Source organism: Sus scrofa, chromosome X, assembly GCF_000003025.6.
Source record: "Sus scrofa isolate TJ Tabasco breed Duroc chromosome X, Sscrofa11.1, whole genome shotgun sequence".
NCBI lineage: Eukaryota > Metazoa > Chordata > Mammalia > Artiodactyla > Suidae > Sus > Sus scrofa.
The window spans coordinates 61,573,751-61,601,437 of record NC_010461.5 but is presented as its reverse complement, the minus strand read 5'-3'; the positions used below and the strand labels follow the sequence as shown (position 1 = coordinate 61,601,437).

Genomic DNA, 27,687 nt, shown 5'->3' with positions numbered 1-27,687 from the left:
TCTTTACTCTATGTATGCCTTTACCAGTGAACCTTATCATTTGTAATATTTTTGTTTCTAGTTGTGGCATTTTCCACCTAGAGAAGTTCCTTTAGTGTTTGTTATAAAGCTGATTTAGTGTTGCTGAATTCTCTTAGCTTTTGCTTGTCTGTAAAGCTTTTGATGTCTCCTTCAAATTTGAATGAGAGCCTTTCTTGGTAGAGTAATCATGTTCAGAGGTTTTTTCCTTTCATCACTTTTAAGTATATTGTGCCACTCCCTTCTAGCCTGAAGTTTTTTTGCTGGAAAATCAGCCTATAATCTTATAGGGGTTCCCTCATATGTTATTTGTTCCTTTTTCCTGACTGCTTTCAATATTTTCTCTTTGTCTTTAATTTTGGTCAGTTTGATTAATATGTGTCTTGGGGTGTTTATTCCTCTTTCGGTTTATTTTATATGGTACTCATTATTCTTCCTGGATTTAAGTGACTGATTCCTTCCCCATGTTATGAAGGTTTTCAGCAGTTATCTCTTCAGATATTTTCTCTGGCCCTTTCTATTTCTCTTCTCCTTCTGGCACCCCTATAATATGGATTAATGTCCCGGAGTTCTCTTATACTGTTTTCATTTTTTTTTCAATTTTTCTTGTCTTTCCTATTCCACATCATTGATTTCCACCATTGTCTTCCACCTCACTTTTTCATTCTTCTGCCTCCTCTATTCTACTATTGGTTCCTTCTAGTGAATCTTTTATTTCAGTTACTGTATTTTTGTATCTCTGCTTGCTTAATCTTTAAATCTTCTATTTCTTTCATTCAGTGTTTAAAAGAATTTATCAATCTTTGCCCCTAGTTTATTTCCAATATCTTGAATCATCTTTACTATCATTAGTCTAAAGTCTTTTACTTGGAGGTTGGCAATCTCCAGATCACTTATCTGTTTTTCTGGGGTTTTTCCTTGTTCCCTTATCTCAGTCATAATTCTTTGCCTTTTCATTTTGTATAGATTTTTTTGTGTGGTCCCCTTATTGCAGGCAATAGGGTTATAGCCTCACTTGCTTCTGATGTCTGACTCTCTTGTGGCTGAAGTTGGTCTGGGGGCTTGCTGCAGGCTTCCAGATGGAAAGGGACTGGGACCTGCCCACTGGTATGTATAGCTCATTCTTATCCCCTTGGTGGGTGGGTTTTTGTCTCTGGGTGTGATTAGAGGTGGTTTTGTGCCTGGGGGGGTATTCTTTAGGCAGCCTGTTTGCTGATGGGTGGGGCTGTTTCTACCTGGATTATTGTTTGGCCTAGGGCTTCTCAACCCTGATGCATGGGGCCGAATTTTCCCAAAATGGCCACCTCTAGAGGAGTTCATGCTGATGAGTATTCCCAAGACTTTTGCCTCAATGTACTTCCCCCACAATGAGCCACAGTCACCCCTTGTTTTCACAGGAGATCCTCCAAGAATTGCAGTCAGGTCTGACCCAGATTCCTGTGGAGTCTCTGCTTTGCCATGGGACCCAGTGCACATGAAAGCCTGTGTGCACCTTTCAAGAATGGAGTCTCCATTTCTCCCAGTACCGTGGAGCTCCCTGTACACAAGCCCTGCTGGCCCTCAACTTTGAATTCTCCAGGAGCTCCTTCTCCCAATGCCAGATCCCAAGCATGGGAACCTGACATGTGGCTCAAAACTTTCACTCCTGTGGGTGGGCCTCTGTGATATTGTTACTTTCCAGTCTGTGGCCTGCCCACCTGGTGGGTTTGGGGTTGTTTATATTGCATAATCACCCCTCTTACCATCTTGATGTTGCTTCCTCTTGTCTCTGGAATAGGATATCTTTTTTTTTTTTTTTTTTTTTGTCTTTTTGCCATTTTCTTGGGCCGCTCTCGCAGCATATGGAGGTTCCCAGGCTAGGGGTGGAATCGGAGCAGTAGCCACCGGCCTACGCCAGGGCCACAGCAACGCGGGATCAGAGCCGCGTCTGCAACCTACACCACAGCTCACGGCAACGCTGGATCGTTAACCCACTGAGCAAGGCCAGGGATCGAACCCGCAACCTCATGGTTCCTAGTCGGGTTTGTTAACCACTGCGTCACGATGGGAACTCTGGATATCTTTTTTGATGGTTTGTTGAAAGTTATTCAATAGTTGGCTATACTTTTGTTGCTTTTATGAGAAAAGGTCAGTTTTAGTCCTTCTACTCTGCCATCTTACACACTTTCTTCTTAATCAGTACTATGTGTTTATGGAAAGGCACTTGCAGTGTTATCAAGATGTGTAATATTAGAGAGTCCAACTAGTCACATTTCAGATGGTCAGTAGTCACATGTGGCTACTAGTAGCTGCCTATTGGACAGTGCAGACAGAGAACATTTCCATTGTTGCCCAGTGTATTGTTGGATAGCTGTACTCTAGAGCCTGTGATCTTAACCATTGCATATAAAGCCTCTCAGTTTACAAAGATATGTATAGATATAGATAATTGTATACATATATATGTATTTTTTCATTTAAATTCTGCCATTAAACTTTCCTCTGAAATTCAGAAGAGTGACACAAGTCTCAAATCAGTTGAATCCAGCAAAATTACACTGATGTTTATATTTTAAGCAGTCTGGTCATAAAATTGTCTATTGTAGAGAAAAACTTGGTAAACAAGGCTATATGTCCTTTTGTTTTTTTTCTATTTTAATTTAGGAGAGTGCAGAAGGGCATAATTAACATGTTGACGATGATCAGCGATTCTGAATTGATATAGGTACTTGAGTGCCACATAACTGTATTAACATTCTAAATTCTGTTACTGAGTTTGTTTGGTTCAAATGTGTCCTGTAACACTTCCAGGAGTAGGAACAGTGGAAAATTGAATCTGTGGTACTTACAAGAGAGTTCAATAGGTGATGTCTCATTCCTGTCTCTTCAATTACTGATGTTTTCATGACTAAGCTTTTTACATCAAATTTATTACTTTGGACCCTTAAAAGAATATAAAACTGTGGGAGAGATTTGGTCAATTTAAGAATTGCTGGATTGTCTTATTTATGTCATTTTTAGACCATTTTACCTTTTAATGTTTTATTTTTAAAAATTCTTTTATATTTTGTTGTTGTTGTTGTCTTTTTAGGGCCACATCCACGGCATATGTAGGTTCCCAGGCTAGGGGTCAAATCAGAGCTATAGCCGCTGGCCTAAAGCCACAGTTAGAGCAACACAGGTTCCAAGGTGCATCTGTGACCTACCACAGCTCACAGCAATGCTGGATCCTTAACCCACTGAGCGAGGCCAGGGATTGAGCCTGTGTCCTCATGGATAGTCAGATTTCTTTCCACTGAGCCACAATGGGAACTTCAGTGTTTTCTTTCTTTAAATGTAATTCCAAATTACAAATACCTGCTTTCCCTCCTATTTCATATATCTTATATATTTTTAATAAGCACACCTATGGTTGAGTTAGAGAATGTAACAATGTTAATAAAGAGATAATGTAAACTCCAGATTGTATAACATGAGAATTGTGTTCCAAATGCAGGCTGTACTTGGAAAGCTGCAACCTCTCGAAAGTGACGACAGTCAAATAAAATCTAGAATGACACTCTGCCTCACAGTGAATGGCACATGGCATGTGTAAGAATTATAATGGATAACCAGTTTTTATAGGTTAAATGCTAAATATAGTATCTAGTTCTTTAAATGTTAAATTGAGTATAAAGCATTCTTATCAAAGGAGATTCTGTTTTTCACCCTCCACCAGTGTCAGTTTGGCAGGCCAGCTTTTTCTTTCCTTAAAAGTGACAAGTTTGTAGTTGTCACTATCTTATTTATACCTACAATTTGAGAATCTGGATGTATTTATAAATGCCCTTTGGTAAGGTTTATGTGCTCTTGACCTACCTAAAAATCTTATATATATGTGAACTTCATTCAATAGCTCTCTAGTTACTTATCAGATACATTGCATTTTTTTTTTCTTGTGTAGTTTGGGAAGAAGCAGTCTTTAAATTTGAAAGTAGAAACTTTTTTGACCAGGTATATTAAGTTTCTTTATTAAGAACCTAGAGTTATTTAAGTAATAAAAGGATTTTTATTCATAGCCTTTTTAGTGGGTCCTGTGGCACTTAAGAATTCTAGTGACGTTTTATTTCCAGATATTATAAAACTCAAATTCAAAGTGATGACAAGCAAAATATTTTGAAACATGGCAAACCCCTGCCCCTACCTCTAGGCAAAGCCTTGATTGTTTTTTAAAAATTTTATTTTCAAGGTTGAATTTCAGAATTAATTAAATGGAAATTTTTGTCAGCTTGCCAAATACTTTAAACTTCTAAATAAATTAGCTTAAACTTATAGTTTATCATTAATTTTGTTTTATTAATTAAACTAGTCATTTTAAAACTCAACCTAATTTAGGTTATTAGCTCGAATATATGGACCATGCTTTTCCCAGCTTGTAAGCTTTTTCACTTATTTGAGGAAAAATAAAGTTTAGACAAAGAGAAGCAAAGGTACACATTTGGATGTAATTTAAACCTCATTTTGATGACTGTTGGCCTAGTGACTATAGATTTTGTTCCAGTATTGTTTTCAATAATAGTGTTACTATAGCAACTAATATAAATGTTTCAAAGGGAAAAAACAAGAAACTTCTCTACAATTATGTTGTATGATGAAGTTTTTCTTTATTAACTTTTATAACTTGCTGTAGACTTTGCAAAACTACTTTTCCCAAAAAAATATTCTGAGGATCCGGTTACAAATATTTTGCCCTTTTAATCTCATCATCTGTTTCTTGCATTGATAGTATGCTATGATTAATTTAAAAGGGAAAGATGTAGAAATAGTTTGTATCGAAAATCCTGTATCTTCTTTCTATTATTTGTGTCTTACCCAGCACTCTGGAGGAAAAATGGATTTCTGCTTTCCTTCTTCTGAAATGTATAAATGAATCTTGTTCTATAAAAGTCGGTTAATATAGTATCTTTTTTTTTGTTAAAATCAGGGTAAACATATTTGTCTAAGTCCGAGTATTGTTGGCATGTTATTATATGAACAAGTGGTTGAAAATTTATCCATTAACCTGTTTTATTGCAGATTTGATTAATAATTAGAAACTCTAAATGGCATAAATATCTTAACTTCAGCAAAAGAATAATTGAATGATAAAGCATATACCATTAATGAAGGGGAGTTCCCGTTGTGGTGCAGCGGAAACAAATCCGATTAGGAACCATGAGGTTGCGGGTTCGGTCCCTGCCCTTGCTCAGTGGGTTAACAATCCGGCGTTGCCGTGAGCTGTGGTGGAGGTTGCAGACGCGGCTCGGATCCCACGTTGCTGTGGCTCTGGCGTGGGCCGGTGGCTACAGCTCCGATTGGACCCCTAGCCTGGGAACCTCCATATGCCGCGGGAGCGGCCCAAGAAATAGCAAAAAGACAAAAAAAAAAAAAAAAAAAAAAAAAAATCTGGCGTCGCCGTGAGCTGTGGTTGTAGGTTGCAGATGTGGCTTGGATCCTGCGTTGCTGTGGCTGTGGTGTAGGCTGGCGGCTGTAGCTCCAATTTGACCCCTAGCCCGAAAACCTCCATATGCCACGAGTGGAGCCCTAAAAAGACCAAAAAAAAAAAGATGGAAGGTTTGTATTTAGTGTAAAATGATGTCCACGAAGGATATTAAGGCAGAAAATTAGGTTTCTAAACTATGTATATTACAATCCCATTTTAATGTAAAAATGTTTACACATGTGTGCATGTGTGTTCAAGTGTAAATGTGTGGAGGAGTATACAACAAATGTTACCAGTAGTTATCTCCAGGTTTTATAATAGGATATAGTATCATTTCCATTAAAATTTTTTAAAAATTATTTGAAAATAAAGGAATATCATAGCCAGTAAAAGCAATGTGATTGATTTTTTTTTTTTTTGACTGATGTTAGGAGGCAGGTAAAGTTTTCAGAAAAGCAACCAAATTTTCTTTAAACAGTCATCCTTTTATTTGTTTGTTTGTTGGTTTTCTTTTTAGGGTTGCACCTGCAGCATATGGAAGTTCCCAGAGCTAGGGGTCAAATTGGAGCTGCAGCTGCCGGCTTATGCCACAGCCACAGCAATGCTGGATCTGAGATGCATCTGCGACCTACACTGTAGCTCGAGGCAATACCGGATCCTTAACCCAGTGAGGCCAGGCCCACATTCTCATAGATACTAGTCAGAGAGTCTTAACCACTGAGCCACAGTGGGAACTCCCCAAATTTTTTAATGATGCCAAACTTAAGTTACAGATACTCTTCCTCTGATTTGTTGTCATTTTAGTTGATTGTTGCTCAAAATAAGTGGTATTGCATGGGCAGAAACTGAACCTCTATCATAATAATGACCTTAATCAGGCAATCATGTTTGACTTGATAGCATAGATCTTAAATCTGGAATTGGTAGGGAGAAGATATTTAAAGGTTTTGAAATGGGATTTCCTAAGATGAATATCTCTTTAAGATGAAAATGATAAAATAGTTCATGTCGGGTTTAGGCTAAGCATGAATTGGCCTTTCACAAGTCTGTGTCTTAAGAATTGTGTTTGTTTCAGTTTATATATTTTCTTTAAGAAAATTAGCATGTTTTTAAAAACTTTAAAAAGAACAAAACTGTTAAAAATGAAAAAAATAATAGATCTCCTTAGATTTCTCCTTCCCCTAGAACTCTTTAGGAGATTTTTCTTTTATTAAAAGAATAAATCTGGGAAATGAAGGAACTATGCTTCAAGAAATTAGTCGTTCTTTACCGTGTGATAGAATGATCATTCCTATCGGACTCAGGAAATATATTTTCTAGTCCCAGTTAGTCCTTAGTTCTGTGATTGGAAAAAAAGTTTACTTTGTCTCTCTGGACACCAGTTTCTGCCAATATCAAGGTTATAAATTTGGATTTTGTATTTACAGGATGCTAAGGACTAACTTGATAAAGCTCCCAGATATCACAGACATGTTTTTAAAGGGTATAAGTGAGTGTATTTGTGTGTATATGTATACATGCATTTCTGAAAAGGCTTTTCTTCTAACCATAAAAAAGTAGTTAATGTATGAATTATTGTATTTATAACTGAGAAATAAACACTACACTTAATTGACATACTGTTTATTTCCAAAGAATTGGGTGTCTCATTCCTGCTATTTTTTTATAATGATTTTTATTTTTTATATTATAGTTGGTTTATATTCCTGCTATTCTTATATTATCCTGTTACACATGTGAATGTAGAGTATTTCATCCATGTTTAACTTATGGTCATACCTACATTAAGTTATTATCCAGTATTATGGAGAGAACCACACAGCTGAAAATAAATTCAGTTCTGGTCCTTCCCTTTGATTGCCTTCTTAGAGAAATGAAGTGATTTTTCACTGTGGTTAAGAACATCACTTATTGTCAGACAAAAGTAAAATTAGGGACTATCCATAGAACACTTCTACCTTGTAATTTAGTTGGTATTTTGAAGAACAGCTGACTTTTCTAATTGTATTTGGCATGGTCACTTGCTAAAAATATTAGGCAATGTTATCTGGTTTTATTACATACCTCTCTCCTGAGTCATGCTTGGGGAGTGAGCACAGGAAACACACAGCTAAAGAAGCATTATCTTTTAACAGAATTTAATTCAGACTGCCCTATCTCTCTGACTGCCTGGTCAGTAACTCTGAACTTTGGAGATCTATATAATGATGATAAACCTGTTCTGTATGCCATAGGCCAGAGAAGTCAGCTTTGATGGCAGATTTATAAACTGGTACATCAGAGAAATGTATAGTTAACATTTCAAAAGAGCTAAACCTGTTAGCATATATGTTCCACCAGTAGACTTTCTTTTTTTTTTTTTTTGTCTTTTTGCCTTTTCTAGGGCCACTCCCATGGCATATGGAGGTTCCCAGGTTAGGGGTCCAATCGGAGCTGTAGCCGCCAGCCTATGCCAGAACCACAGCAACGCAGGGTCTGAGCCGTGTCTGCAACCTACACCACAGCTCACGGCAACGCCAGATCCTTAACCCACTGAGCAAGGCCAGGGATTGAACCTGCAACCTCATGGTTCCTAGTCGGATTCGTTAACCACTAAGCCATGATGGGAACTCCTAGTAGACATTCTTAAGCCTTCTTGCTTTTTTAATGTTTTCTGCTTTCAATGAAAGAAAAAGTACGTGCATTCAAAATGAATTATAAGATCTCAGTTACAGGTGTATCCATTAAGAAAATCAGTTCCTTGGAGTCCCCTTGTGGATGCAGCGGGTTGATGGTGAATTGATTTATCAGACAGGCACATGTGCCCCTTTAATATGGCTAAGCCACAAAGGAACTCCCTTTAAGCTTGCTTATTTATTTATTTATTTGCTTTTTAAGGCCACATCTGCAGCATATGGAAGTTCCCAGGTGAGGGGTCACATTGGAGCTGCAGCTGACGGCCTGTGCCACAGCAGCTCAGGATCTCAGCCACGTTTGTGATGTACACCACAGCTCACAGCAACACTGGATCCTTAACCCACTGAGTGAGGCCAGGGATTAAACCCGCATCCTCGTGGATACTCTGCTGAGCCACAACGGGAACTCCTAAGCTTTTAATTTTTTTAACCTTAAAAGACTAACTTGAGACATCATGACTTCAAAAAAAAAAGACGCTACAATAATAAATTGATAAATAGTATATATCATTTTAAATTTGACCTTCAGGTCCTTACAGTGTAATTTATATTTGACCTTAGACAATTGAAATATGAAGGACTGTATGTTCCAGTTAAACTGTTATGTACCTGTTTTGATTAATTTAGTTTTTGTTAGTATATTGGTTGATATCTAAAGTAATTGTGAAAATAGAGTTGTGAAATATGTATGAAATATGTATGAACAGGAGGAGCCATGATTTTTAGCACAACCATTCAGTGTAATCTCTGAATTAAACAGACTTATGTTAGCATTTACTATCAATCCAGAACAAAGCACAAAACAAAATATATATGAAAAAAATTAGAAAAAAGAGCAAAAAAACCTTGGATGAAAAGTTGTCATTAAAAAATTAAACTCTGGAGTTCCCGTCGTGGCGCAGTGGTTAACGAATCCGACTAGGAACCATGAGGTTGCGGGTTCGGTCCCTGCCTTTGCTCAGTGGGTTAACGATCCGGCGTTGCCGTGAGCTGTGGTGTAGGTTGCAGACGCGGCTCGGATCCCGCGTTGCTGTGGCTCTGGTGTAGGCCGGTGGCTACAGCTCCGATTAGACCCCTAGCCTGGGAACCTCCATATGCCGCGGGAGCGGCCCAAGAAATAGCAACAATAACAACAACAACAACAACCAAAAAGACAAAAGACAAAAATAAAAAAAAATTAAACTCTTAGGAGTTCTACTTGTGGCTTAGAGGGTTATGAACCCAACTAGTATCCATGAGGGTTCGGGTTTGATCCCTGGCCTTACTCAGTGGTTAAAGATCTGACATTGCCATGAGCTGTAGTGTAGGTTGCAGATGCATCTTGGATCTGGCCTCACTGTGGCTGTGGTGTAGGCTGGCTGCAGCAGCTCTGATTCGACCCCTAGCCTGGGAACTTCCATATGCCACAAATGTGGCCCTAAAAAGGAAAATAAATAAATAAATAAAACCCTAGGAGTTCCCTCGTGGTGTAGTGGGTTAAGAATCCAGGGTTGTCACTGCAGTGGCTTGGGTCACTGCTGTGGCATGGTTCAGTCCCTAGTCTGGGAACTTCCACATGCCATGGGTGCAGGCAAAAATTTAAAAAAAAATTAAACCCCTAGAACATGCTGTATAAACATGACATTCTTACATAATAGACTGATATTGCATGTAATAAATATGTATAGGAGTCAGTTTCTAGTTTCTGGTCTAACAGTAGACCAAAAGAAGTATGGAAATATGATCCAGAGGGAGGAAATAATTCTCTGTTATTTCAACCCCTCTAAACAGGACACCATTCTTGCAGAACTTCTTCAAATACATAAAGAACACATTGTAGGATATCATGAACATGATTCTCTTTTGGACCACAAAGAAGAGGAAGAGTTGACTGAAGAAGAAAGAAAAGCAGCTTGGGCTGAGTATGAAGCAGAAAAGAAGGTAGTTCATTTGAAGTACTTTTTGGATTTTGTTTTTATGTTAGACATTTGAAGGAACAATGAGGAAGAAAAGGGTCACATTTGGAACAGGTGATAATATAATGAATCTTAAGGATCAGAGTCCCCAAGTATGAGAGTCTATATATAGGCTTTGGCTACCTTTGGTGATAGAGTGGGAAGAGAGGAGAGAAAAAATATTTTCCTCTTAAAGAGTAGTAACCTCATTTCTGCTTAGCACTTGCTAAATTGAGAGATTAGTGAGAAGCTATATATTTAGCATCACTTAACTTCTATCAACACCCTCACTGTAGAAATAGACATATAGGGGCTTAGAGTTTGGAGATAGGACTAAATGTGGCTTTAGCATGTTTACTATGAAATCTAAGTTTTGACTGAATATCAGAACACAAAAATACTCCATTATTGGACATTAATGTCAGTCTCCAGCAGCAACTTTATTTAAAATAGTTCCATGTCTTTTTAAATACCACCCCACTTGAGCAAAAATGTGCCTGAGTATGGGAAACCTAATCCTAATACCTGAATCCCTTTTAAACTCCTAATTCATTGTACCCAACTTCTTTAACGCTAATGTGATTTTAGGAGTTTCATCAGAATTCTGAGTTGCTCCATTCTGTGGGAATTATCAGAAAAAGAGTACACCTTTAGGGGTTAAAGCTTTCTATGTAATAAGATCTTGGTTTCGGCTAAAAAGGGTGTTTTGTTTGTGTGTGAAAGAGTGTTAATAATTTCCTAGATCTGAGAATGTGGATTTTTTTTTAAACCAGTAGGTGATGTAGAATTTCAAGTTTTAAATCACAATGTGGAAAGTGCATAATTTTTTGTTTTTAGGGACTGACCATGCGTTTCAACATACCAACTGGGACCAATTTACCCCCTGTCAGTTTCAACTCTCAAACTCCTTATATTCCTTTCAATTTGGGAGCCCTGTCAGCAATGAGTAATCAACAGCTGGAGGTAAGTTGTGAAGTACAAAAGTAGTTTAACTTGAATTAAAGGCATTTTCAAATGCCCTGTTGTTGAAGGTTCCCTATGCAGGAATATCACATTCTCCAAAAGATTACCTCTGAATAGACCAAGAAATTTTTCTTTTATTTGTTGACCTTTTTGAACCAGCATAGACGAGAATAAAATGTGGTTTGTTCAGAGCACAAGGGAATCAGGCCTTGAATTAATATAGTTTGAATTATTTTAATTAAGGAACAATAGGGCAGCTGACTGGCTTGGGAAATAGCACTTTCTTCAGTTATAAAATATTCTGAATAAACAAATTACTTGCTTGTTTGAAAGTAGGATAAATACGCACACATTGATTTACATTCTAATGTAATATAGATGCAGCATTAAGTATATAATAATGCATAGTATTATGAAATAATTTAAAACTAGAATCAATTATGAATAAGAAAGACTAAGTTTTAATATACCAATAATTTAATACCCTAACTGAATCCATGGTTTTCTTTTTTAAATGTGCTTATGGAGTCATTTAAATTATTATTGCAATAAAACCCACACATCTGAAGACCTTGACTGATGAGTTTTACTCCATTTTTTGATGCTGAATTTTGCTGTTCTTTTTGATTATTCAAAGAGTTTTAAAACCAAGTGCTATAAATTGGCAAGAGGGGGATCCCTATAATTTAAAACTATGCTGTCTTTTACATGCCATGGTAAAAATAATTTCTTGCACTCTTCTAGGACCTCATTAATCAAGGAAGAGAAAAAGTTGTGGAAGCAACAAACAGTGTGACAGCAGTGAGGATTCAGCCTCTTGAAGATATAATTTCAGCTGTAGTAAGTTAATTGGCAATTGTCTTACTCCACTTGCAATTTATGTTCTCCTCCCACCATTTGTTTTAACTTTTAATTGTTGTTTGCTTCAGTACTTCTGTGAGAAGAATATAATTCTTATAATTTGGTTTGCAATAGTAAAATATTAGTAAACTGGATAATAGTGCCAAGCTATATATATATAATATATAATTCAGCAGTTTCACCTAGATGTTGGCACAAAAGAGAAATTTAAAATCTCAAAATTGGAAAATCAGAGAAATCTATGCATTGTTTATATAAACATATTTTAATTACCAGTTACACAAATTAAATGCAAATAGTTTTTATTGATAAAAATTATTTTTATTAATGCTATCACAAAATACCTAAAGTAATACTTTGATTTCTCTTTCCTTATTTATTTATTTATTTATTTATTTTTTTTCCTGCTGTACAGCATGGGGATCAAGTTACTCTTACATGTATGCTAAATGCAAATAGTTTTATTCCAAACATATCTAACCCTTGTGTAACAGTGGACAACTTAGTACCCTGCTTTTAATCATTGTTTTCTTTAGAAAAGAATAAAGGAAAAGGGGAAAAAAACTTTAAAAATCCTGAATATCTTTAAGTACCTTAATTGTTTTTCCTCAATTCTACTGCAATAAGGAGTAAATAGAAACTTTTCTTTTAGTGGAAGGAAAACATGAATCTCTCAGAGGCCCAGGTACAGGCATTAGCATTAAGTAGACAAGCCAGCCAGGAGCTTGATGTTAAACGAAGAGAAGCAATCTACAATGACGTATTGACAAAACAACAGATGGTAAGAATTCGGACTATCTCTAGGTTGTGTTTAATTTTCTTGAATTTATAATAATGGGTTTGTGTGATATCTGTGTCATTAACCATCCCTTATATGGACAGATGAATGAATGGTCATTGGTTATTCCCAGAAGAAGTTTCATCCAAAAACATAGTAATGTCAAGTAAAATTTGTCTTTTATTGCAAAGGAGCAACAACTTCCCAAATGGGTCTCCTTGAAGTTTATATAGGATTTCTTCCATATAATTTTATTTATTTATTTTTTGTATTCTAGACATCTGAAAAGAATTTATGCCAAACTTTTTACCACATTTACTACTTTTAAACGACTTCCATACTTTTTAATGTATTTGACAGTAAATATGGAGCTATATATGACACAGGTTCCTACTAAATTATTTAATTCTTAAAAGACTAACATATTCCAGAATCCTTGATCATCTTTCTCAGCACAGTCCTTTGCCAGCCATCAGCCTTGCACTGGAAAATTTCAACTCTTGACACCAGGGAATCAATTTCTGTGGTATGAATTTTACTTAGAAAGCACTGTAGAATTATGTGGTTTTAAATTATCTTAAGGAATTTGAGACATCCCAGGTAGGAATTATTCCCACTGCAAGTGCCTTTTCCCTTTGATGTTTGTCACGAAAAATGTTTATTTGTCTGTCATCATGTGAAATATTCAAGAGAATGACAAAGGAGACTTGACAATAAGTGCTGTAACTAATACTTGAGACTAATCACAGTGTTGGACGGGTTACTATGGCAACTAACCTAAATGTGGCTTGCACTACAATAATCAAGTCATTAAGAGAATTTAGCCCTAAATGGTGTTACTAACCAGTTTCTATAGTAATGGTCCTGTGAATGCCATCAAATTAGTAATGGTGATAACAATGTGTTTGCCTTTTGGTATGGTACCCCCTTAACAAATTGATTTCAACTCAAAACTTGATACTGCCACTTTGAGACAGGTCATGCACTTGTAACAGCTCCCTTTTCTCTCTTTAGTTAATCAGCTGTGTCCAGCGGATACTTATGAACCGAAGGCTCCAGCAGCAGTACAATCAGCAGCAACAGCAGCAAATGACTTATCAACAAGCAACACTGGGTCACCTCATGATGCCAAAGCCTCCAAATTTAATCATGAATCCTTCTAACTACCAGCAGATTGATATGAGAGGAATGTATCAGTCAGTGGCTGGTGGTATGCAGCCACCACCATTACAGCGTGCACCACCCCCAATGAGAAGCAAAAATCCAGGACCTTCCCAAGGGAAATCAATGTGATTTTGCACTAAAAGATTAAAAGATTGTTAAAATCATAGAAAGATCTTTTATTTTTTTAGGAATCAATGACTTAACAGAACTCAACTGTATAAATAGTTTGGTCCCCTTAAATGCCAATCTTCCATATTAGTTTTAAATTTTTTTTAATAGGGCATACCATTTCTTCCTGACACTTGTCAGTGATGTTGCCTAGAATCTTCTTACACACATTGAGTACAGAAGATCTTTCAAATTGTTTTCAGTGAAAACAAGTCTTTCCATAACAGTAACAACTCCACAGACTTCCTCTCTAAATTTTTATGCCTGCTTTTAGCAACCATAAAATTGTCATAAAATTAAAGAATTTATGAAAGAATACAGATTTATATATTCATTCTTTACATATAAAAACACACAGCTGAGTTCTTAGAGTTGATTCCTCAAGTTATCAAATACTTTTGTACTTACTAATCCATTTCTTGATTAAAGTGATTGAAATGGTTTTAAATGTTCCTTTGACTGAAGTCTGAAACTGGGCTCCTGCTATATCATCTCTGTGACTGAAAGCTAGAAACTAAGGGTTATCTTTTACACAGAATTGTGTGCAATATTCTTAAATACTACTGCTCTAAAACTTGGAGGAGTCTTGCAGTTATCCTAGCATTGTATAAACAGCCTTAAGTACAGCCTAAGAAGAGAATTCTTTTTTCTTCTTTAGTCTTTCTGCCATTTTTTATTTTCAGTTATATGTGCTGAAATAATTACTGGTAAAATTTCAGGGTTGTGGATTATCTTCCACACATGAATTTTCTTTCTCCTGGCACTAATATAAAGCACATCTCTTAACTGCTTGGTGCCATTGCTAGTGCTTCATCCTGTTGCTGGCAGTGGGATGTGTACTAACAAAATTAAGTTCTAGCATTTTAGGAGGTTATGGATGACTTTGTGGTTGTTAGGTTCACACCCTGTTTTATAAACATCAAAATGGCAGAACCATTGCTGACTTTAAGTTCACATGACGAATGTGCTTTAACAATTCCCAGTACTGTCAGTATTGTGAAATAATTCCTCCTAAAGATAAGGATCACTGGCTTCTATGCTCATCTTCTTTTCTCTCATCATTGTGTTTTTTCCCAACTATGTTTTCTTACATAAATTATGTTTCAAAGCTTGATTTTTTTTGGTTTAGATCTGTGAAGCAGTTTTCTGATTAAAATTAATTCATCTAATACCCTTTTATGAGGTTTTACTAGAAAGTCATTACATTGTCATTTTTCTTACCCCAGGCCTGTAAAAATGACCTATAAGTTTATTCATGTACAATTTGTTTGCTTGAGTTTCTTAACGAAAAAGATAGACTGTGAGAGTCAACTCAACATGGCAAAACCATTTTTGAGATGGTGACATAACAGGTAGTGGAAATAATTAACGAATTCCATAAAAAAAAAGAAAGTGGGGTAGAGTATTTGCTCTAGGTATCACTGGATTAGAAAGAGTTTGACATTAGCTGAAACTGTTTTCAGTTGTTTGGAGGATTAAGAGATTCTACTTTTATCATGAAGGAACTAGTGGTAAAACATCCAAGAGCACTAGGTTTGTCATATAGAATTTTGAGGTTTGGTGGATCCACCCCTTACCTTTCCATGGTGAGTTATCACCAACAAATTCCATATATTTGGATATTATGCCAGCCGTATAATCAAATTTATATCATTGGGGGATGTGTTTTTACTATAAAAGAAATGAAAAAGACAAGATTTATGAGATAAATATTTGAAGACAGTGTACTCTTGCCAGCTGTTATCAGTTGGTATTTCTTCTACAAGTCCAGAATACTTTAAACCTGATTTGCTAGACCTCAGAACTTTCAACATGGTCTAATTACTTACTCAAAGACATAGATGTCAAAATTTTAGGCAACCTTCTAAACCTTTTTCACCATGGATCAAACTATGACTTAAAGAATAACACACATAGATGGATTAATTGGAAATAAGAGAGTTTGAGATAAAACTTGGACCACTTTGCATACACTCTTCTTCACTTGACATTTTAGCTACATAATATGTACTTTGAGTATAACATCAAGCTTTAACAAATATTTAAAGACAAAATCACATCAATAAGATACTAAAAGGCTCATTTTTATATTTGTTTTAGATGTTTTGAATAGTTGCAATGGCTTAAAAAAATGATGTTTTAAAATGTTGCTTGTAATACAGTTTTGCCTGCTAAATTCTCCACATTTTGTAACCTGTTTTATTTCTTTGGGTGTAAAGCGTTTTTGCTTAGTATTGTGATATTGTATATGTTTTGTCCCAGTTGTATAGTAATGTTTCAGTCCATCATCCAGCTTTGGCTGCTGAAATCATACAGCTGTGAAGACTTGCCTTTGTTTCTGTTAGACTGCTTTTCAGTTCTGTATTGAGTATCTTAAGTACTGTAGAAAAGATGTCACTTCTTCCTTTAAGGCTGTTTTGTAATATATATATAAGGACTGGAATTGTGTTTTTAAAGAAAAGCATTCGAGTATGACAATAATACTAAATGTGTTTTCACCATTCAAAGTGCTGTTTAGTAGTTGAAACTTAAACTATTTAATGTCATTTAATAAAGTGACCAAAATGTGTTGTGCTCTTTATTGCATTTTCACAGCTTTGAAAATCTGTGCACATATTGTTTCATAGAAAATGTATAGCTTTTGATGTGCTATTTAATGGTGGTTCTTTTTGCACATTTAGTTATTTAATATTGGGAGGTCAAGAAGTTTGGTTTTTGAATCTGTTATATACTAAATTCTGTAAAAGGAGATCTCAAACCTCAAAAATAATTTACATACCAGGAAGTGTATGTGTGTTTGTGTTAGTTTTGGTTGTCTGTGTGTAATCCAGCACCATTTCCTGCTTCCCAACAGCTGCATCACTCATATTTAAGTCAAGCAGAGCTGTCACTCCACATTTGATACAAAAGCTGCTTACAGTTGCAAAGCCATAGCAGGTTGATGGAAACCTTATTACCTGGCCTCCAAAGAAGCTAAATATTTTATAGTTTTCCCTTAGATATGCCCATTTTACCTGTAGTATCATAAAATCAGATACATATTTCTGTACCCTAAACAAAACTCTAAAAACAATTACTTATGTATCCCAGTAAAAATAGTTTCCTTTGAGGGTGGCATGCTGTGAGATATTTTAACAGTAAAATAGATCATCCTTTTACATGCTTATTTCTCTAAAAATTATGTTTACCTGATCTAATCTGACTTAGTCTCAAATGACTTTTGGCTATCTCCAAATAAAATCTACCCTTAGAGATGAAAATTCTTCCACCATTGATCTTTTTTCCCCCGAAGTTATGTAATCTGTGCCAACCTCAAAGGAGTGACAAAGTTTCAGAAATGCTTTTTGTCTGTGCAACATTTTATATATGCTGTTATATGGAAGTGAATAAAAATTAAAAATCCAAAATATATACCGTTTCTAAGCTTAATATCTGCAAGGTAACCAAACTGCCCACAGCGCTCATGTTGGATCTAATTAAAAAAAAAAAAAAAAAAAAAAACGAAAACAAGGAGCTCCTGTCGTGGCTCAGTGATTAACGAATCCGACTAGGAACCATGAGGTTGAGGGTTCAATCCCTGGCCTTGCTTAGTGGGTTAAGGATCCGGTGTTGCCGTGAGCTGTGGTGTAGGTTGCAGACGCGGCTGGGATCTGGCATTGCTCTGGCTCTGGTGGAGGCCGGTGGCTAGCTCCAATTAGACCCCTGGGAACCTTCATATGCCGCCGCGGGAGCAGCCCTAGAAAAGGCAAAAAGACAAAAACAAATGCCCTCCTTGTCCCTGCCTGAGAGTCTTACTTCCTGGAATATGTATTGCAGTAAAATTTCTTTACAATATATACTGCCACCCTCTCTTTGGAATAACCTTTCTGACACTATTGTGCCTACTTGGCTAACTATGGAAATCACTCTTCCTCTCATCACTCTAGGGATTTGTCTTTCTGATGGTGACCACTGCACATGTTCACCAAGGCAGCATATAAATTGAGGCGTTTATTAAAGCTTTAATTGAAGGAATGAAAGTAAGACATCCTAAAATAGTGCAGCTCCTCTTTTGATACTCAAAACTGCCACATATTCCAAGCAGCATCTACTCAGCATTTCCTGAATGCTTTATGAACATTTATGCCCTCACTTCGCCTCCCAGATAAGAAACACCTAAGGGATCTTGGCTCCAATCTCCTTTAGCTGACTTTATCAGATGACTACTAAGAAAATTCTACCTATTAAATATATTTTGCCCCCTCCCTATAGTCCTCACATCAAATATGTGCTGATTTTCAAGGAAGGTGAAGACTTACCAGATGTAAGAATGGGATTTATTTCAGGTATATGAAGAGAAAGTGTAGTATTGAAAGAATAGGAACAAAAGTAGAGAAGGATCAGGAAAGACAGACTAGATTGTAGTGGATAGATAGAGGGCCTTGAAATCCTGAATAAGTAATTCAATATGGAGGATAACAAGAGTTTGTGAGATGGCTGATGTGTTCAAAGTAGCAGATAAAGATAGTGATTTGGGCAGAAGTAATTTGAATGGTTTAGAATGTAAGGTGAAGAAAGACTGGAGACAGGAAGAGATAATGAGGCATTCAGTGACCAAACTACAGACAATTTTAAGGAAAAAAGCAAAAAATCATTTGAGGTTGTATAGGATAGTAAACTTGTTAAAGTATAAGAAAAACCTTATTTCCTTTTATCCTTCCTCAGGGAGCCCACTTTGTTCAGGATTTCTGATTTTACACACAAAACTTCACTTACTCTTTGTTTATTCTCTCAGCCTCATGATAAATCTGTTAGTGCATTCCTGTTCTTTCATAATTTTTCATTGCTCCTAATTATCCCTTATACATATTTGCAGAAAGTGAGTTTGGTCCATTTAACTAAGTTGAGTGTAATTCTACTTCTTTCCTCAAGGTAACTCTTCAAAGGGCTAAATCCATTTCTACTACTTTTACTCGAGACTCATTCATTCCAAGGGGTAGTATCTCTGTTGGTAATGTTATGTTTATAAGCTCCCCTTGGTATTTCCAAAGTACCTTGTGGTTATTTTGTGTTAACCTGTATATAACTTATCTGCGAGAAAAGTGAGGAGAATAATTACATTTTCCTTGTGACAGTTAAGCTAAAGACCAAAATCAAATCTATTGCCCTTTGGAGGCAGAAGACATATTCTAGTCAAATTATCTGGGCCTTTCATGTCTCATTTGGAAAATGGGACTCTAATAATACCTTACTTTCTTAAAAGCAGGAGGCTGGACCAGGTGATTTCCTGAGGTCCTTTTAAGCTCCAAGAGCTGGGGTTTAGCTGTGAGCAAAGCACAATTTGAAGCCAAAAGGTGATGTGTTTGTCTAAGGTTACATGGTAAATTTGTGAACAGAATTAGAAATCTCTTCCCTTTGGCTAACCCTCTCCCCAACTAAGCCATGCCTTTTCTTTTCCTCCGTTTAGAAAAATGAGAGGTCTGACAGGCATTTTAATGACAAGCAGATAAGTCAAGTTGTAATTGGCTCTAATTACCACTTCCACGAGCTGTAACCTCCTTTATCTTTTGCCCAGGGGCACTCCCAGAGCTGTGTTTCTTACTGCTTCTGGAACTCTGCAGGAAAACAAAACAAAACAAAAAACGTGTTTAAGGATCTGATTCATATGTCTTGTTTCCCTGATTGGGTTATATGCATGACAAAACATCAGGGTAAATATTTGCTTTTGTTTTTTGTTTGTTTTTGCCTTTTTTTTTTTTTCTAAGGCTGCACCTGCAGCATATGGAGTTTCCCAGGCTAGGGGTCCAATTGGAGCTGTAGCTGCCGGCCTACACCAGAGCCACAGCAATGCAGGATCCAAGCCACATCTGCGACCTACACCACAGCTCACGGCAACGCCGGATACTTAACCCACTGAGCAAGGCCAGGGATGGACCTGCAACCTCATGGTTCCTAGTCGGATTCGTTAACCACTGAGCCATGACAGAAACTCCCAATATCTGCTTTTGTAAAGTCAATTTTTTAGCAAATAGTTGGTAACTTCCCATTCGATTGTTCATAACTGTAAAGCCCAAGTCAGGCTGATATTTACACTGTCTGGTCTGGCTGAAGTTGAGAGTGAATAGGAGGCAATATGTGTTTATATTGACTTGTATATAACAACACATATGGCATGCTTTTTGAGATGAAGGTTTTGTAATAGTAAAATCTTTTGATGAAAGCTACAAAAAATAATAGAAGAAAGGAGTGAAACAGTGATCATTTTTTTCTGTAGCTGTCCTCATACGCCAATAGCAAAGCAGGTAGAAGCTTGTGTCTAGCCTATGGAATACATTTCAATGAAAACAAAACCAAAGAAAAAGAAATGTGGTTAATATTATCATTTGAGGTCTTAATATTATCATTTCTTGTTCTTGGTAGGTTTTCAACAACACAGAATGGAGGTTGGCCGTCAAAGTCTTTAGTAATAATAGGCTTGCATGGACCCTATCCTTAGCAAAGTAAATCTTTTATTCTATTAAGTTTTCCTGCCCTTTCTTCCCATATCTTGCATACCTTACACACTCTATTGGATGTGCTAGGCTCAAATAAAGAAATGAAGTGTCTGCCTGCAATTTTTCCCCCCTTCTCCAAAGTATCCCCCCAACCCATCACACATATACATCCCTTTGTATTCTAATACCTCTGTGTGAGTGTGTGTGTGAGAGAGAGATGCTTATAGAATCATCAGTGCTAGAGATGAGAGGGAGTCTTAGAGACCCTGATAGCCTATTCCTTCCCATTTACAGTCAGGAAAATAAGGTCTAGAGAGAGAAGAGATGTCTTCTCCCAAGGACGCCCATGTCTTCTAGTTTCTTATTCTTTTGTGTGTGTGTGTGCTTTTTAGGGCCGCATCTGCAACGTGTGGAAGTTCCTAGGCTAGGGGTGAAATTGGAGCTATAGCTGCTAGCCTATGCCACAGCCACAGCCACATGGGATCCAGGCTGTGTCTGTGACCTACACCACAGCTCACGCCAACACCATGTTCTTAACCCACCGAGCGAGGCCAGGGATTGAACCCACAACCTCATGGTTCCTAGTCAGGTTTGTTAACCACTGAGCCACGATGGGAACTCCAGTTTCTATTCCACTCCATTCATATGCCTCCTCTTACATTTGTGTTCCAATTCATTTTTTTTTCAGTCTACCAGAGTACATTAAGCAAAATTTCAGAATAATTAGTACTGAACTAAACTTTAAAGTGAGAACTGTTCGTGGGAAGTAGAGGGATATGTGAACCCAAATGACAGGGAAACAAATTCCTGTGTGACAACTGTAAAATGGGATGTTTAACTCAAAAAGTTTCTTCTTTCACCACACTCACCATGGTTTAGACCAGTAGGCTCTAGAAGCAATGTTCTGCTTTCTGGATCTCAGATGAAGAAGGTTGATGTCCCAACTACTTCAAAATCCTCTATTTCAAATGAGCAATACTGCTGTATTCACAAGGAAACAAAACAGCTCTCTGTTAGTGTAGTGATATCTGTCAGGATAGGGGCAACTAACTTTTTTTTTGGCTACACCTGAAGCATGTGGAAGTTCTTGGGCCAGGGATCAAACCTGTGCCACAGCAGCCCTAAGCTGCTGCAATGACAATGCTGGATCCTTAACCTGCTGAGCTACAAGGGAACTCCACAACTAACTATACTTGAGTTACAGAGATATGCCGGAAGATTTATGAATAGTTTAAATATTTCCAAAGAAGTAAAAAACAGCAAAATCATTGTAATATGCTAGAATTTGGAGGCCTGGTTCTATCTTTATAAATTTGGACAAGTTACTTCACCTCTCTGAATCTTTTCTCACACAGCAATAAAGATTTATTGAATGCCTATTATGTGTCAAGCACTATGACTAGTTGCTTTCATAATTTCTATTTTACAGATAAGGAAATAGGTTTAAAATAAATTATTCGCTTAGTGTCACATGACTACCTGGAAGAGGGAGGATTCAAGAGCACTTATCTGATTCTGCTTTTGCCATTGAACAAGCTTTTTTCCAAGGCACTTCCTTCTGTCTCTCTTCAGTGGTGCCTACAGGGTTTGGCTTTCTCCTTTCATTTCCTTCTGTGATCCAAACAGAAGTGTCTGAAAAGTCCAGTGTGAGTACTTTAAAATATGTTTTAATATATCAGAACTCATTTTTAATACAGTGGCTTCCTCACAAGTTCAATTAGGCACCAACTGAGAAGTTTAAAGATAGAACTATTCAGGGGAGTTCCCATCATGGCTCAGCAGAAACAAATCCGACTAGGAACTATGAGGTTGTTGGTTCTATCCCTGGCCGCGCTCGGTGGGTTAAGGATCTGGTGTTGGTGTGAGCTGTGGTGTGAGTCGCAGACGTGGTTTGGATCTGGTGTTGCCGTGGCTTTGGCATAGGCCGGTGGCTGCAGCTCCGATTAGACCCCTAGCCTGGGAACCTCCACATGCTGAGGATGTGGGCTAGAAAATACAGAAAGACCAAAAAAACAAAACAAAACAAAAAAATAGAACTATTTCGAACGAAGTTTATTTTTCATTTTTTCACCTGATAAAGTTTAGGTACCATTCAAGCAAGGCCTATAAAGATAGCTATAATCTGGACATGTAGAGATTGAGAAGGATGCCTCAGAGGAAAAAGCAAGCCCAAACACAAACATATATAGGCAGCAAGAAATAGAACTCAGAATAGGATAGTTCTAGGAAATGCCATGTTTGGTACCTGTGCACAGAAGGTCAAATTTCCATTTAAGCCAAGAGTTTCTGTAATGCACAAATTATAATTACATGATGTGGTAATCTGAATAATGATCCCCCAAAGACGTCCACCTCCTAATCACTGAATTTGTGACTATGTTAAGTTACCTGGCAAAGGAATTAAGGTTGCAGGAATTAAGGCTGAGAATCAACTGAAATGGAAGAGTCTCCGAGATTATCTGGTGGGCCTAAAGTAATCACAAAGGTCCTTAAAAGTGGAGGAGAGAGACAGAAGGAGAGTTAACAGGCAGATGTGACCAGGAGTGAGAGAGTCAGAGAGATGCAATGCTGCACCTGAAGATGGAGGAAGAGGGTCATGAAGCAAGGAATATAGGTGGCCTTTTTCCAAGTGGCCTTTTTCCACCCAGAAAGGGCGAAGAAAAGAATTCTCACCTAGAATTTCCAAAAGGGAACACAGATCTGCTGACACCTTGATTTTAGCTTCAGTAAGAACTGTGTCAGACTTCTACCTACAGAACTATAAGATAATAAATGGGTGTTGTCATAAGCCACTAAATTAGTGGTGGTTTGTTACAACAGCAATAGGAAACTAATACAAATAGTTATTTGTGTGATTTCGTGATTAATTTCTAGATATGTAAGGGCAGAATCCCGTCTATTTTGCTCACTTTAATATCTTCAGCACCTGACACTGAAAAAGTGTGAGATAAATGCTTGACGAATTGATGTGTGATGTGTTTGTTGTCATATATTAACAGAGAAAATTATGGCAATGTCAACACCATCAAAGTCTGTTTCTGTGTCATATATATATATATCTCACTGTCGTTTTCTTTGGGTTTCTGTCTTTTTCCTTCCCCTTCTTTAGTTTCTCTTCTCTCTGCTTGACTTCTGTTCCTATTTCTTAATTGGCATAACAAAGGACTTAGGTACATCTTGTAATTATCCATTATGTTTATAAAGTCATGTTTTCTGTTCATGGTTTTTTTTTTTTTTTGTCTTTTGTTGTTGTTGTTGTTGCTATTTCTTGGGCCGCTCCCGCGGCATATGGAGGTTCCCAGGCTAGGGGTTGAATCGGAGCTGTAGCCACCGGCCTACGCCAGAGCCACAGCAACGCGGGATCCGAGCCGCGTCTGCAACCTACACCACAGCTCACGGCAACGCCGGATCCTTAACCCACTGAGCAAGGGCAGGGACCGAACCCGCAACCTCATGGTTCCTAGTCGGATTCGTTAACCACTGCGCCACGACGGGAACTCCCTGTTCATGGTTTTTGAAAAGAAATAAATTACATTGTTCATTGCATTGAAAAAAAATTGCTTTCTACTCAAGGGCCCCTTCATTTATTACTTATTTATTCTACAGCAGTGGACTTAGAAGTTTCTCATTTCTGACTTAAGATGGTGTATAGAAACCAGGGGCAGAAACATCCCACAGAATCTATCCCTTTGTATCTGCTGGTGGGAACTTGTTTCCTGATTGCATGGCCCACGTTACCCAGATAACATAATTTCCTTTTTTCTGAGAGGAAATTGCTTGATATTGTCTACTTAAAAGAAATAAGATTCCCCCCTTAAGAACAGAGTTAGTCTTTTTCTTTGTTCCATCTGCTGGCTACTGTGTTTGCTCATAAAGATGTTAATATTTGAATGGTATGCACTGGAATCCTGAGGAAGGCATTGCGCCTATATTTCGCCACAAAGCTCAGCCTGTTCCATGAAACAGAATGACCTAATGAAAGGTAAGACTTTTGGTGAAAAAGTTCTTGAAATTTTTAGTGTTCAAGAACATTTAGGGAAATCTTCATTCCTAGAATTGAAAGGACCTGTGCTAGTCTAGTGCTTCTCAAACTTAGGTGTATGTGCAAATCACCCGGGGAGCCCACTAAATTTTAGATTCTGATAGAGAAGGTCTGGGGTGGGAGTCCAAGAATTTGCATTTCTAACAAGATACCAGGTTATGTTGATTCTGCTGGTCAGGAACCACACTTTGAAGAGCAAGAGGACAGTAGATATAGGACACTGAGAGCTAGAGTATCTGCATTCGGCACAGGGGAACAAGAAGGTGGTAGTTTCTAGAACGAGAACATTCAGGGAAGGTGTCTGATCTCCCTTCTTTTTTCAGGCAGATGGAAGGCCTAGGTCCCTCATGTGTTTAGTCCCTAGAACAGGGGTTGAGGCAGAGCACAGTGGGTTGCCTCCCCTGGGTGTGTGTGTGGCGGGGTGGGTGGGTGGGTTTAAGGAAAACGAGGCAAGCGCATGTATTAGGGTAATAAATCCTAGCTGCCACAGAGACAAAGCTCAAAAGCTCAGCCAAGGTACTTGCCTGGCACCCCAGTTGTACATGGGAACACATACCAAAAAACACAATTTGAAAACCATTATTGGATGAATAGAAAAAAGTCTGGAATGATATACACCAGAATGTTAAAGATGAAAGGGAATGAAGATACAGCTGTTTTTGTTTTTTCTTTTTGCTAATCTTTATTTTCTGATTTTTTTCTGTAGCGAAAAAATACTTGTACCATTTTTCCAAAGCTACTTTTAAAAAAGACATGTAATATCATTCTTATAAGGAAAAACGTTTGCCAAAGTCAAAACAAACCCAATCATATCCTGCATGTGCCTTTTGCTTAAATAATGATAATAATATCTAATATTAAGTACTTACTACACTCTAGTTACTGTTCTCTTTCACAAACATTATCCCATTTATTACTTGCAAGACTCCTGAGGTAGATACTATAATTTTCCCCATTTTTTCCATTGAGAAAATTGAGGCACAGAGAGGTTGATCTAAATTAAACATAAGTGATAAAGCCAGAATTTGAACCCAGGCACTGATGGCTATACAGCCCGTACTCTTAAACACGACTTGATACGACCTCCATTAGAGTACATACACGGCAGCTTTTTTAGACCTCAAAGTCTCTCTTACACTAAAAATAAGCACAGTTGGAGTTCCCGTCGTGGCTCAGTGGTTAACGAATCCAACTAGGAACCATGAGGTTGCGGGTTCGATCCCTGGCCTTGCTCAGTGGATTAAGTATCCCGTGTTGCCGTGAGCTGTGGTGTAGGTTGAAGAATTGGCTAGGATCTGGCGTGTTGCTGTGGTTGTGGCGTAGGCTGGCAGCTACAGCTCCAATTCGACCCCTAGCCTGGGAACTTCCACGTTTCGGGAGCAGTGCAAGAAATGGCAAAAAGACAAAAAAATGAAAAAATAATAAGCAGTGTCCTTTCTCTGATTCTCTGATTCAAGCTATGAGGCCCTATTTCCTTTCTTCTCTTTTTTGCTAAACCTCTACTAAGTGTGCTCTGTCTGTACTTACTGCCTGCAATTCCCCTCACCCTTTCTTCATTCCTCAGGTGCAGCAATATGCCTTCTGCTCCTACTCCTCCAAAGAAGATACTTTCTTGACAGGAACTCATGATGTCCTAAGCACTGAAGCCTTTAACTTTTTCTCAAAAAGAAAACCCCACCACTCTATGGACTGGAGCCATGGCAAAGTCATTGTCTCTAAATTTAGCTGCCTAGAAATCCTTCTAAGTATCCCTAATAGGCTGCCTACTACTTTCCTCTCCATGGCCTTGCCTCCTAGTTCACTTTAAATGACAAGAGCATCAAGTCAGAACCTCTCAACCTCCTTTCCACCCAGCCTCCATCACAAACTTACCTTTCTCTTCCCCTGCTCTCATGTTTCAGTGTCAGTGTCTCCTTTCTGTCAATAAAAGAATTCTTCCACCTGTGCTATGGAGCCAAGTTCCTTCCCACTCCTTAGAGATCTGGGTCTATTCATCATCTACTCTTTCCCCTATGTCTTCACCTTCCAGCTCCCCAACCCTAACACTTTCCTGATGAGACAACTGCAGTAGCCTCTTGGTTGGTTTCCCCATCTTCATACAGTCCATTACCAATCTGCACCTAGAGTAATCTTACTAAAACACAAATCTGACCATGTTACATTTCCTTGGATTGCTTCCCACTATATAGCAGCTCATATAATAGGGAAGGTAATGATACACTCTCCACTAAACTGAAAGTTAACAAAACTGTCAGAGGGCTCAGTCTTATTAGCCCTCCCCATTCAGATTTGCCTTGAGCAGTGCGGGGGGAACTGGTGATTGTTTTCTCTCTCAGCTGCAGGATCACTACTGTGCAGTCAATGATGGTTGGTAGGTACCAATAACAGACTTCAGGGAAGAGGAGAGCAAGATACAGGGCAATAAGATTGCTCACTGCTTTTTTAACATCTATTACACTGTAACCCCCCTCCCCCCTCCACTGCTCAAGTCAAATCAGTGAAAAATTTGTTATTACCTGCTGAATATCCTGCACTGTGTTGTGTATAATGAAAAGTTATAGAGAATTTGTTGTTCTGGATACTGGCATTAAGAAACATATGTATGTCTTTGTGTACATCCTATTTATGGACTATCTGCTTTGAGCCAGCCACTATCCTAGGTTATTTACACCTATAAGTTCATTTAATCCTGTAGTATTGCCACCATTTTATAGATGAAGAAACTGAGCCTTGCTAAAGGGTCACATAAGAAGAATGTGGAACATCCAGATTTCTTTTTCTTTTTTTAAAAAAATTTTTTATACAGTGATTTTTATTTTTTCCGTTATAACTGGTTTACAGTGCTCTGCCAATTTCCTACTGTACAGTAAGGTGACCCAGTTACACATACATGTATACATTCTTTTTTCTCACATTATCATGCTCCATCATAAGTGACGAGATAGATATAGTTCCCAGTGCTATACAGCAGGATCTCATTGCTTCTCCATTCTAAAGGCAACAGTTTGCATCTAGAAACCCCAAATTCCCAATCCATCCCACTCTCTCCCCCACTGCCTTGGCAACCACAAGTCTGTACTTCACGTCCATGATTTTCTTTTCTGTGGAAAGGTTCATTTGTGCCATATATTAGATACTAGATATAAGTGGTATCATATGGTATCTGCCTTT

At 37.7% G+C, this 27,687-nt stretch overlaps 1 protein-coding gene across 10 annotated transcripts in view; it reads left to right on the top strand.

The window, feature by feature from the left end:
- Window positions 1–17,410, top strand: part of ATRX (ATRX, chromatin remodeler) — a 288,314-nt gene extending 270,904 nt beyond the window's left edge. For all 10 annotated transcript variants that reach the window (XM_003360375.5, XM_021080085.1, XM_021080083.1 and 7 more), the window contains 5 exons: window positions 9,904–10,053; window positions 10,905–11,030; window positions 11,775–11,870; window positions 12,544–12,672; window positions 13,684–17,410. In XM_003360375.5, coding sequence (XP_003360423.5) covers window positions 9,904–10,053; window positions 10,905–11,030; window positions 11,775–11,870; window positions 12,544–12,672; window positions 13,684–13,962 — 780 coding nt within the window. In that variant the 3' untranslated portion in view covers window positions 13,963–17,410. The remainder of the gene's footprint in view (window positions 1–9,903; window positions 10,054–10,904; window positions 11,031–11,774; window positions 11,871–12,543; window positions 12,673–13,683) is intronic.